We start from the raw sequence: 12,769 nt of genomic DNA on the forward strand, positions 1-12,769 counted from the left end.
TGCTGTAGGGAGAAGGGGTGTGGAGGAGTTGGATGCGGTAGCTAATTTTTTTTTTTAAAGCCCTTCTGAAGCGCTACGGCGGCGTGACTTCCTTCCAAACCGCACGGCTGTTAGCATTCCCCGAGCGGAGGAGTGAGGAAATCGCCCACCTCAAAAATGCAGCCGCTTCTGGGGAGGAGCCGGGAGGGGAGCCACTTCCTCGGGAAGGGTGAGCCCCGCTGCGGGGTCCCCTGAAGCTGGCAGCCGTCCGGCAGCCCCTCTGGGGACTCCCTTGGGGTGTTGTCCCTGGGAGATGCACCCCACAGCTTATGTCCCTCCTTGTGCCAGCTCCAGGTGGGTGCTGGGCCGGATTCGGCACCGAGGGGCTCATCCCAACGCTCCCTGCTTAGTCAGCAGCAGCTCTGTTTGATCTGAGCCGGGGGCAGCAAAGATGGGAAGAGGGAAGAGGAGGGCAGATGGGGGCAGGGAGAGAAATACCCACTCGCGGGCCTCCCTGGCAAGTTGCCGGCAGTCCTGGGGTCACGCTGAATATGCATAAAAGGGAGCAGATTGCAGCTTGCCCTCCTCCCCGGTACGGAGGTGAGGGCTGCGGGGACCACCGGCCCCGGCCCCTTTCAGCGGGATAATGGGGTGAGCAGAGCGCGGAGCGTGTGTGCCTGTGTGTGGTCCTGCTGATGATAATGATTTCCATTCATGCCCTGCCTCCACAGTGCCCGGGTGCTGCTTGGGCTGGCCCTGGCTGCCCCCAGCAGGAGCAGAGCCCCCAGAAAAGTTGGGTGCTGAATTGTTGGGGCTTGTCCCATTTTGGGATGGCTGGTGGGAGGAGCAGAGTTTCCCACTGGGGCAGGGAGGATGAGCAAGAGGTGTTTGTGCCCTCCATGTGCCCCAAAGGCAGTGGTGACCCCAGTCCAGGTCCCAGCCCTGCTGCCCACAGCACCTTCACCTCTGGCCTCTCCCTGTGCCACCACCGGGTGCTGATACTGTCTCTCTTCCCTGGGCAGGGGTTTCCCAGCACTTCCATGTTTTCTCAAATGGGGAACTCCAAGGCCTTTGTAGGTGGCCCACCTGAGCATGGCCCTACTTGTGTCCCCTTACTGCCCCATGTAGCACAGACATGGTGGATAGAGGAGACATCTCCTTGGCAGGGTTAAGTGAGAACTTTTTTTTATGCACCCTGAGTCATCCTGTGGTGGATGAGGCAGCTGCTGGGGCATCCCCAGGCATTTCTCCTCCCTCCCACCAGTGCAGAGGTCTGCTGTCCCCCTGCTGTTTGCTGCCCTGGGGCTGGTGGGGCAGGAGGTGGTGGTGACTGCACCCAGCTCGGTCACCCTCAGTGGGGTGTGTGGTTGGATGGGGATGACAAGGGAGCTGGCAGCACCCCAGGGCTGAAGGGGCAGGAGTCAGAGATTCCAGAACTGCAGGTGCTCTAGGGACAGCATTCCTTGTCTTACTGCCTACCAGCTGTCCAGCCACAGAGCCGTGGGCTGGCATGTCCCCAGAGGGCTCAGCAGCACAGCTGGATCACAGGGGACACACCGCTGGGGATGGAGGGACCACCAAGGCAGCTGCCAGTTTTTCAGCAGTGAACATCTCCTTTTCCATCAGAAGAGGATTAAGCAGTGAGGAAACGGTGCAAAGGGGGCAAGGCCAGGGTTTGTCCTGGGGGAAATGTCCAGGGATGGGCTGAGATTCCTGTCCCCCCTCGGGACTCGTGGGCAGTGGTGCTGGCTGCCTGGCTGAGCGTGGCTGGGAATGGAGCAGCTTTCCCCCATTAGCAGTTTGGCAACCTGGAGAGTGGCAGTTTTCTTACAGTTCTTCTTTTTCTTTTCTTTTTCCAAAAAGGAAAAAAAACCCAACACAACAACAACAAAAAACCCCACAACCAACAAAACCAAACCAACCAACCAAAAAAAAAAAAAATCCCAGATCATTTGAAACAGGTGGTTCCCTGCCACCTTCCTTTGGCTGGGTGGGCAGCTGGACAGGCAGGAGTGGTGTTGGGGCTGTACAAGGGCAGCAACGTGCTGCTGGCATCAGGTTCTGCTCCCCAGAGCAAAGTGCAAAACCCAAGTCACCCTGTAAGGTTCTACTAGTGGGTGAGGGGGTGATGAGGAGATGTTGTCTACCTTCCCTGGCCATAGCACAGGCTGGTAGACACCTGAGAGTTCAGCTCAGTGGCTGGGGCTTGCAGGGCTCAGCACAGCCCCTCCAGCCAAGCCTCTTTAGGGCTGGTGCCATCCCCCAGCCAGGCAGCTCAGGGCTCTGCCACCAGCTGCTGTGCTTGAGACCATTCTCCAGGGAAGATGTGAGCTGTGGTCATGGGCTACTCAGGATGGGGCAGGGCCCATCTGCATCTCATGGGATGCTCCTGCAGCAGCTGGAGCTGATGGGAGGGGACAAGACCTCTGGTCTCTCTTCCACTCTCCAACACAGCAGCGTGGGAGAGTGGCTATGTCCCCTGAGATCCAGCCAGCACCCATAGGCCCTGCACTGCAGCTGCAAGGAGAGGTGACCAGCCAAGTCCTGTTTGGGCCTTGCTTTTCCCTGCATTAATAAACAGGCCAGCCCCATACCAGGGTTTCTTGGAGAAGAACCAGAGTAGTCACAGTTTTCCAGTGGGATAGTGTGTCACTTTAGTAGTGTGGCAGTGGGATCTGGAGGCCATCAAGCTCTCAGATCAGAGAAGCCACTGTGGCCAGCGGGATGCTGCTGAGGCTGAGGCCTTCCAGAGGAAGCAGTGCTGGAGTCAGGAGCCCCAGCTGAGCCTGGAGGCTTCATCCTGACAAGCTCCTGCCTATTGAAAAAGGCTCTAGAGTAGGACCTGAACAGTAGCAAGGGACTGGTATGGATGAGGAAGAGCCAAGTCATTGCCTCCCTGTCCCACTCCCAGGAGGCAGCAGCAGTAGATGTGGGGTGAGAGGGTGGGCAGAGGTCGAGGGGGATGTTTCCCATCCCTTTCCAGCTCTCCCAGTAGTGCCGCAGCCTCTCCCAGTGCCATTTGCTCTCTTTTCTTTTGCCCCAGGGAGGATGGAGGTCCTGCAGCTTCTACGCCTGCTCCTCACCACCACCATGCTGGGTCTCTCCCAGACAGTGAACCCCTTTGTAGCCCAGCAGACCCCTCCAGACCCTTGCTATGATGAGAGCGGCGCTCCCCGCCGCTGCATCCCTGAATTTGTCAACGCTGCCTTTGGGAAGGAGGTCCAAGCCTCCAGCACATGCGGGAAGCCCCCAACGCGTCACTGCGATGCCTCAGACCCCCGGCGAGCCCACCCGCCTGCCTACCTGACCGACCTCAACACCGCCTCCAACATGACGTGCTGGCGCTCAGAGACCCTCCACCACTCCCCCCAGAACGTCACGCTCACCCTCTCCCTCGGCAAGAAGTTTGAGGTTGTCTACGTCAGCCTCCAGTTCTGCTCCCCCCGGCCTGAGTCCACTGCCATCCTCAAGTCCATGGACTACGGCAAGACATGGGTGCCCTACCAGTATTACTCCTCCCAGTGCCGTAAGATCTATGGCAAGCCCAGCAAAGCCACCGTCACCAAGCAGAATGAGCAGGAGGCCCTGTGCACCGATGGCCTCACTGACCTCTACCCCCTCACGGGTGGGCTCATTGCCTTCAGCACCCTCGACGGGCGACCCTCTGCTCAGGACTTTGACAGCAGCCCTGTCCTGCAGGACTGGGTGACAGCCACTGACATCCGCGTGGTCTTCAGCCGCCCACATCTCTTCCGTGACCTGGGCGGCCGGGATGCTGGCGAGGAGGAAGGGGCCACCAGCTCCACCCCCTATTACTACTCGGTGGGGGAGCTGCAGGTTGGCGGGCGCTGCAAATGCAACGGGCACGCGGCACGCTGCGTCAAGGACAAAGAGCAGAAGCTGGTGTGTGACTGCAAGCACAACACGGAGGGTCCCGAGTGTGACCGCTGCAAGCCCTTCCACTATGACCGGCCCTGGCAACGGGCCACTGCCCGTGAGGCCAACGAGTGTCTGGGTAAGTGAATTGCTAGGTTTTGGGGGTTTTGTTTTTGTATTTTTCTGGGGCTTGAAACCCCAAAATGGATCACTGGGGGAGGAAGCGATGGGTGCTGAAGTGATTGAGTGTGTTTGTCTGGAGATGCTGGGAGCATCCCCCTCACTGGAGAGCTGGGAACAGCTCCAACATCTGCCCTGTCTCTGCTAGGGGTGCCCTCCTTCCGAGTTGTGGTGGTTCAGCCATGAGCCAAAGCACCAAAACCCTCAAAAAATTCACCGGTGTGTTCCAGCTGGTCTACAAACCTCAGTGTGGGACGTGGAATGCCTGGCTGAGGGTGTTCCCCTTGGGCAGCAAACCAGCTGGCCCCAGGCTGGGAGGGGTCCCCTGCCAGATGTGCTTTGGGGCATGGAGCAGGCAGCAAAACCTGGCAGGGATTAGGAGATGCTTGAGATACCCTGATTCAACATGTTACCATCCATGTTTGGGCTGGCATGGTGCTTTGTGTGGCAGTTTCATCATGTCTGTCCTTGCAAAGGTTTCCATGAGTCAAAAACACTGTCGTCGAAATGAAACCTTTCTGAAACATTCAACTGGTATCATTTGGCTGTCCCACTCATGAACCTTTCTGGGGTTTTGTTGGAGTTTTTTGCCTTTTGTCTTGATTTGGAATGGGGTCGGGGAATGCCAGAGCCCTGGTCTGGGAGAGGGAGAACCAGCCTCTCGCTTCTCCTGGACCAGAGCCCAGGTCCCGGGGGGCAACATGAGGATGGAGACAGTGGAAAGCTGAACCATTAACCAGCCCCTGAAATGCTCAGTGGATGTGTAAGAGATCAGAGGGACTTGTTAGTATTTGTGATCAATGTCTTGTTCAGATCCCAGCTGTCAGCTTAAATATATGTATGTGTTACAGCGGATTTCTTCTAAGAACAGCAAAAAAGACAGCAGGTTCAAAGCCAGTGCTGGAGCCAGCACTTTAACCTACTTCATGCCCTGTGGGAATGTGTCAGCCCTTGCATTTTCCCCCTTGCCTGAAATGAGTTTTGAAGCAAACCTCAGAAAAAAGCCCCCTCACCTCTGCACCCTGCCCCTGGCAGGTCAGTCAAGGGAGGGCTCCAGTTGGTGGGGGCAGCTCCTGGAAACCCCCTGGGACAAAAGGAGGACCCCAGCCTGATGGGTGCCTCCCCTGAGACACCCCACCCCATATCTGCCTTGCCACTGAATCCCTCAGTAAAGCAGTGTGATGGCAGCAAGGGGGGCTCTGCCAGCACAAAAGGGGTTAAACCTGAGCGGGCTCATTTTGGAGGAGCATCTGCAGATCTCTTATCTGTCTGTCCATCTTGTCCATCACAGGGCCGAGGGTCCCACTTCTCAGGCTGTGCATCCCTGCCCCCCTGCATCACCCTTTTGGCAGAGGGGGCTGAAAAGATAAACCAGGGAGACAAGAGGAGGTGGGGGTGCAGCATGGTCCCTTCAAGTTCCCCCCGTCCAGCCCCAAGCACAAACACCCTTCCCGAGCTGCGTGTGAAAGTCGTTTTTTTCCTGTTGATTTGCTCCCCTTCTTTCTCCCTTTCCCCTCTCGGGCTTTGTGCCCTCTCTGAAGGGACCTGAAAGGGCTTCTCCATCACCCGCCTCCGAAGGGCTTAGTGGCTGAAAGCTGGATTAGCTCCCCGAGCCTTCCCCTCTGTGCCTTTCAACAATGACATCGCCCCAGCCAGCAAGAACAGATGCAGCAATTAGCACCAATTAAAAGGAGAGGCCGCCCGGGAAGTTCCCTTTGCTCAGCCTGGGGGCTACAGGGTTTCGGCCTGTGTCCTGTGGCTGGTCATGGGGGGCAATGGCTGGTGGTGGTGGATGGTCACGTGTGGCTGGGCAGGGGTGAGCAGGAGGAGGGTAGGTGGGTGCCGGAGCTTGGTGACCTGGGGCTGGTTGAGGGGCAGGGCTGGGGAGCTGCAGCACCCTGAAAGTGGATCCAGGTGGAGCCATGGGCCTGCTACAGCTTCAGGTGGTGCTGGGGTATCACCTCTTGGGTCTGTGCTCCCCAGAACCCTGCGTGGTGGCTTCTCCCCCACTGGAGTCTCTACCTGCTCTGGCATGGGGACAAACTGACAGCACCATGTCATGGTGCTGGGACATCCATCCATGCAGCTGGAGGCGAGGATTTATTTTTCTTATTTCACAAGAATTTCTGCCTCTGGCAAGTGTGGGGAAAGCACAGGGGTGCTGTGCCGTGTCATAGGGTGACAGCTGCCGTGGGGTGGCTGTGGTGTCCACAGGGACACCACCATGTTTCAAGGATCAGAATGGCCTGGCAAGTAGGCAGATTTGGGGACAGTGACGGGATTTCCCACACTGCTAGCTTGGCAAGAGGGCCCAGTGGCAGCTCAGTGCCACAGGGTACGTGGCCCCACACCTGGTGGTTAGAGGTGGAGCCATCTCCATAGGCACAGGAGGCTCTCCTAATACCCCAAAACCACTGCATGTCCTGTGGGGAGCTTGCCCTCCCAATACTGGGATCTTTTGGAGTGCTCTGCCTGAAACAGGGGAAAGAGAAGGTTAGGAGAGAGAGACACATGTCCCCATCCGTGTGTCCCTCCAGCTTTTAGCCTGGGTCAGGCTCAGGGAAGGATAATCCCGGCAGAGCAGCCAGCGGGAGCAGGATCGCTGAAATCCCGAGCTCCCTGATGTGACGCATCAGCTTTATTCTCGCAGCCCGACAGCTCCTCCTTCCCAGCGCCGCGGCCGCTCCCTGCCTGCACACGCGGACCTGCTGGGGGCAGCCCCGTCACCCCCTTGTCCCCAAAACCCCGGCTCGGGGAAGCGGGGCAAGCGGATTAGCACGGGGCAGCCACTGGAAGTAATTGATGCACTCGCTGGTGATGCGGGAGCTCTGGTCCCCTTTGTGGCCGCCGCGGCGGGAGCGCTCCCGGAGCCCCGGGATAATGCCCAGGGCTTGCTTTGATCCCGGGGGCTCGGCAGGGAAGGGGCTGCGCTCTCCTGGGAAGACCTCGCTGCCTGCTGCTCCCTCCGCTTCTGGCTGGGGGGCCTGTGGCAATTGATTCGAGATGCCAGTGCCTGAAAACACCGATCCCTGCAGCGGTGATTGGATTTAGAGGATCCCGTGTACTTCCCCCACGTCTTCTGCCGCTTCCCGGACGTGTTGGTTTTTTTCCCCCTCAGCGCTTCCCATGCAGAAATGCCCCCAGCAACTCCTCAGTCAGGGGCCCGGGCCGTTTTTTCCCATGGAGTAGGATCTGTGCTGCCCATGGCCTGTTTGCAGTCACGTCTGTAGTGCCTTCTCCTGCTGCATCCCTGGCACCCCAGGGTGCTCTTTGCCCTCTCCCCAGCAGATCGGCTGGAAAACAGTGGGTGCCCAGCAGCACCCGCCATGGTCCTTCCCCGGACAGAGTCTGGGGGCGAGTGGTGGCTTTCGGAGGGGGGCAAGCAGGCAGCAGAAGCCCCCTGCCACCCCTGCCTTGGCATCTGCCTCCCATGGGGTACAGCATCCCGGTGGGTCTGGAGTGTAGAGGGGAGGCAGCCACTACAGTGCAGGAAATTAACATGTGACCATCCTGAGTCCTGCTGCTCCCAGGATAGGGCTGGAGGGGCTCAGCTTTGTCCCTTGTCCTCCTGTCCTCAGTTCACAGCCCCTGGGAGAGGACTCTGTGCTTCTGCTTCTCCTCCAGTGCGGGCCCTGTCCCCTCTCTCTGAACGCCTTCCCCACAATGGAGGGGCAGTGCAGATGGGAGGGAAGGGGCTTTGCTGGGCTGGTTCCCAGCCCTGGGGTGGAGAAGCAGCCCCATCCTGCCCCGCCAGCCCATCTGGGCTCTCCTCCAGCCAAAGCAGGGGTGTAGTTCAAATCCGCTGTGGGTTGGCAGCAACGGCCAGTCTAGGGTTTCGCTGAGCAGGCTGCCTTGGCTAATTATTCCCAGGGAACTTGTAGGGGCGGCGAGCACTGCTCCTGCCCATGTGCTCCATCGTCTGCCAGGGGTGAATGCCCTAGTGAATGGTGCTGGGGTCCCTGCCCCAAACCCCCTGTTGCCATTGCCCCAGCCTCCTGCATCCACAGCAGAGCAGCCCAGAGGAGAAGGGGTTGTGGGGTGGCCAAGGCCTGGGCAAGGGTTCAAACACCATCAAAAGGCAGACAGAAGGTTGCTCCACTGCAAGGTGTCGCCGTTTAATTAGTCTATTATTACAAATTATTAGATCTTGTGATTGTTTAATTGATCATATGATTGTTTAATTGGGCATACTGTACAAGGGCGGAAGCAAGCTACCATGTAATTAGCCCCAAACTGTGCAATTAAATTCTTATTAATACCCCAAACAGCAGGGAACATTCAAGCCTTTAATTAGTGATTAACGGGAGACAGACAGAGCTTACAACCGTGTTGGCGCTGAGGAACAGTGCAAGTATTTAGCTGGGTGAGAGGGGGACCCGTCTGCCCCGATTAGCACCGGATGGCTGCGTCCAGGGGGTGAGGGGACGGTCACGCGTGCTGCCGTGACCCTGTTCTCAAGCAGGGCACAGCCACCCATTCCAGCATGGCCAGGTCCCCAAGTCAGCTGGCCGGGATCACGCCCAAATCCCAGCTTGGCTCGTGCAAAGCCGGGGGCAGTTTGCTGGGAACTGGGAGGCAGACCAGGCAGCGTTGCTGCCTGTAGGTAAGGGGGACGATGCTGGGCAGCAGGAGGAGGTTTATCCCCAGAAGACACCTCCTGGGACGATCTGCAGCATGTTCCCAGGGAAAGGTGGTCCTGGGGCTGATGGGGATGTGCCAGCAGGAAGACCCCCAGCCCACAGCAGTGTTGGTGATGCTGGGAAAAGGCCCCAGCCAGTTACTCCCTCACCAATTAAACTGGAGGCAGAGAGCAACCTGCGCCGAGGGCAGCGAATCATTTACCTGACCTTTCTCCTCCACTGCCTATGGCCTCCCCACTGGGCTGTTGTCCCCTCTCCTTCCCCAGCAGATGCTGAGGACTCCCAGGGAGCTCCTACCATTCCCAGTGGGACAGCAAAGCCACTTTTTGGGACGACCCAGGTGGCCTTTCACAGATGCAAGAGAATTAAAAGCCCACTCTACCCCCAAAACCTGCTCCTTTGCCACAGTTACATGAGGTTGTCCCAGTTCAGCGGCATGAACCATCCCAGTATGTCCCTGTCCCATTAACCGGTGAGTGCAAGAGCAGCCTTCAGCACATTTCTCCTGGCCCAGGTGAAGCCTGGCCAAGCCTTGGCATCCCTGGCACGGTGGAATTCCCAGCACAGTGGCATTCCCAGTCCAGCAGCATCCCAGGCTTCCTGGAACCATGGGCAGTACTAGCAGCTTTCTCTCCAGGTGCCACATTCTAGCTCCTAGCCCTGTGCCAGAATTTGCCTCAAAAGACCCTGTTTTTCACTGGCAAGGGGGAAAAAATCTGGACTGAGAAGGCCCAAGCCCCCAGGGCACCCACTGCCAGCCAGGGGGGGTATTTTGATGCCTGACATGTGATTTATATACTAATCTCCTAACACGGGGGGGCTCCAGGGGGGGCTGAGGTTTGAGTGCATGGTGCCGGCAGCACCGAGGCCACCACCAGCCTTTCACTCAACTCATTTAAGCCTCCTCAGACTTTTTCTTTAAGGCTGGAGTTTGCTCCAGCTTTTCTTCCCCCGGTGTCGCTGAGGCTGGAGCGTTTGATCTGTGGGGGCCGAAGCTCCCTTCTCCTCCAGTGCGGGCCCTGTCCCCTCTCTCTGAACGCCTTCCCCACAATGGAGGGGCAGTGCAGATGGGAGGGAAGGGGCTTTGCTGGGCTGGTTCCCAGCCCTGGGGTGGAGAAGCAGCCCCATCCTGCCCCGCCAGCCCATCTGGGCTCTCCTCCAGCCAAAGCAGGGGTGTAGTTCAAATCCGCTGTGGGTTGGCAGCAACGGCCAGTCTAGGGTTTCGCTGAGCAGGCTGCCTTGGCTAATTATTCCCAGGGAACTTGTAGGGGCGGCGAGCACTGCTCCTGCCCATGTGCTCCATCGTCTGCCAGGGGTGAATGCCCTAGTGAATGGTGCTGGGGTCCCTGCCCCAAACCCCCTGTTGCCATTGCCCCAGCCTCCTGCATCCACAGCAGAGCAGCCCAGAGGAGAAGGGGTTGTGGGGTGGCCAAGGCCTGGGCAAGGGTTCAAACACCATCAAAAGGCAGACAGAAGGTTGCTCCACTGCAAGGTGTCGCCGTTTAATTAGTCTATTATTACAAATTATTAGATCTTGTGATTGTTTAATTGATCATATGATTGTTTAATTGGGCATACTGTACAAGGGCGGAAGCAAGCTACCATGTAATTAGCCCCAAACTGTGCAATTAAATTCTTATTAATACCCCAAACAGCAGGGAACATTCAAGCCTTTAATTAGTGATTAACGGGAGACAGACAGAGCTTACAACCGTGTTGGCGCTGAGGAACAGTGCAAGTATTTAGCTGGGTGAGAGGGGGACCCGTCTGCCCCGATTAGCACCGGATGGCTGCGTCCAGGGGGTGAGGGGACGGTCACGCGTGCTGCCGTGACCCTGTTCTCAAGCAGGGCACAGCCACCCATTCCAGCATGGCCAGGTCCCCAAGTCAGCTGGCCGGGATCACGCCCAAATCCCAGCTTGGCTCGTGCAAAGCCGGGGGCAGTTTGCTGGGAACTGGGAGGCAGACCAGGCAGCGTTGCTGCCTGTAGGTAAGGGGGACGATGCTGGGCAGCAGGAGGAGGTTTATCCCCAGAAGACACCTCCTGGGACGATCTGCAGCATGTTCCCAGGGAAAGGTGGTCCTGGGGCTGATGGGGATGTGCCAGCAGGAAGACCCCCAGCCCACAGCAGTGTTGGTGATGCTGGGAAAAGGCCCCAGCCAGTTACTCCCTCACCAATTAAACTGGAGGCAGAGAGCAACCTGCGCCGAGGGCAGCGAATCATTTACCTGACCTTTCTCCTCCACTGCCTATGGCCTCCCCACTGGGCTGTTGTCCCCTCTCCTTCCCCAGCAGATGCTGAGGACTCCCAGGGAGCTCCTACCATTCCCAGTGGGACAGCAAAGCCACTTTTTGGGACGACCCAGGTGGCCTTTCACAGATGCAAGAGAATTAAAAGCCCACTCTACCCCCAAAACCTGCTCCTTTGCCACAGTTACATGAGGTTGTCCCAGTTCAGCGGCATGAACCATCCCAGTATGTCCCTGTCCCATTAACCGGTGAGTGCAAGAGCAGCCTTCAGCACATTTCTCCTGGCCCAGGTGAAGCCTGGCCAAGCCTTGGCATCCCTGGCACGGTGGAATTCCCAGCACAGTGGCATTCCCAGTCCAGCAGCATCCCAGGCTTCCTGGAACCATGGGCAGTACTAGCAGCTTTCTCTCCAGGTGCCACATTCTAGCTCCTAGCCCTGTGCCAGAATTTGCCTCAAAAGACCCTGTTTTTCACTGGCAAGGGGGAAAAAATCTGGACTGAGAAGGCCCAAGCCCCCAGGGCACCCACTGCCAGCCAGGGGGGGTATTTTGATGCCTGACATGTGATTTATATACTAATCTCCTAACACGGGGGGGCTCCAGGGGGGGCTGAGGTTTGAGTGCATGGTGCCGGCAGCACCGAGGCCACCACCAGCCTTTCACTCAACTCATTTAAGCCTCCTCAGACTTTTTCTTTAAGGCTGGAGTTTGCTCCAGCTTTTCTTCCCCCGGTGTCGCTGAGGCTGGAGCGTTTGATCTGTGGGGGCCGAAGCTCCCACCAGCAACTTCACACGACCCCCAAGCCAGGCCCAAGCAGTTAAATCTGGGCTGACACGTTAATGAATTTCACAGTATGCCTGGAAAAACTCTCACCCTACCTCAATTTACCGGCGTGGGGAGGGGGCCAGGGGCTGGGGGAGGTGGGCGCCGTGTTTTGCCCAAGGAAATCTTGTTCCCATTATCTTTTTGCGAGAGTGTTCGCAGGGCTTTGCCTTTTTCTCTCGCCCACGTGGAATCAGGCAGGGGGGTGGGCAGTTCCTGTGGCTAATGACAAACCAGCATGTGTGTTCCCACACGTGCACGCTTGCATGCATGTTCTTGTGCACGTGTGAGCGCGCACGTGCGCACACTCGTGTGCACGTGAAGTGGTATGTGGAGATTTCTGTGCACACGTGTGTGTGTGCGTGTGCACATGTGGATATTCAGGTGTGCGTTTGTGTGCATGTGACATTGTGCATTCCTGTATACACAGGTGTGGTATGTGGATATTTAGGTGCACATTGTGCAAGAATGTTCACCTGAACATGCCTGTGTGCACATGAGCTTGCATGTGTGCTCGTGCACATTGGTGTGCACACGTGTGCAGGCCAGGGTTGCTATGTGGGCCACTCTGTGTGTGTGCACACACACACGGGGTAGAGCCTTAAATACAAGAGCCCTGGGGCTCCGGTGCTGACACTGAGGGTGGCACCTTGTGAGGCAGCAGGAGCGATGCCCCCACACCCTGGCACGGGGTCGCTAGTCCTGCCAAAAACCCTGCTGGGGAAGGGGCAGGCGGTATGAGGGGGCTGCAGGTGCCCAGCTGGCACTGCCAGACCCCCGGCGGGCCCCCTCCATCCCCCCTTGTCTGCCTTCAGCCCAGCTGTGCCCCGTCCCTACACATGCCCTGTCTCCTCCGCCCTGACCCCGGCCCCGCGGGGCAGCGGATGCTGCACATCTGGATGACGCGCTGGGGCCAGCTGTGCCCTGCCCCCCCCCTTCCCCGGCGGGGCTGCCCCGGCCCCCAGCAGCCCCACAGGGCACCCGGGCAGCTCCAGCCCCCCCAGGGGGGGGCCGGGGCCCGG

At 58.2% G+C, this 12,769-nt stretch overlaps 1 protein-coding gene across 1 annotated transcript in view; it reads left to right on the top strand.

Moving 5' to 3' along the window:
- The first annotated feature begins 3,027 nt into the window (after positions 1–3,027).
- The window catches only part of NTN3 (netrin 3), a 43,066-nt gene continuing 33,324 nt past the window's right edge, over positions 3,028–12,769 (top strand). Inside the window, exon 1 of the mRNA XM_010005041.1 lies at positions 3,028–3,994. Coding sequence (XP_010003343.1) covers positions 3,028–3,994 — 967 coding nt within the window. The remainder of the gene's footprint in view (positions 3,995–12,769) is intronic.

The sequence above is a fragment of the Chaetura pelagica genome, unplaced genomic scaffold, assembly GCF_000747805.2.
Source record: "Chaetura pelagica isolate M959 unplaced genomic scaffold, ChaPel_1.0 scaffold309, whole genome shotgun sequence".
Taxonomy (NCBI): Eukaryota; Metazoa; Chordata; class Aves; order Apodiformes; family Apodidae; genus Chaetura; species Chaetura pelagica.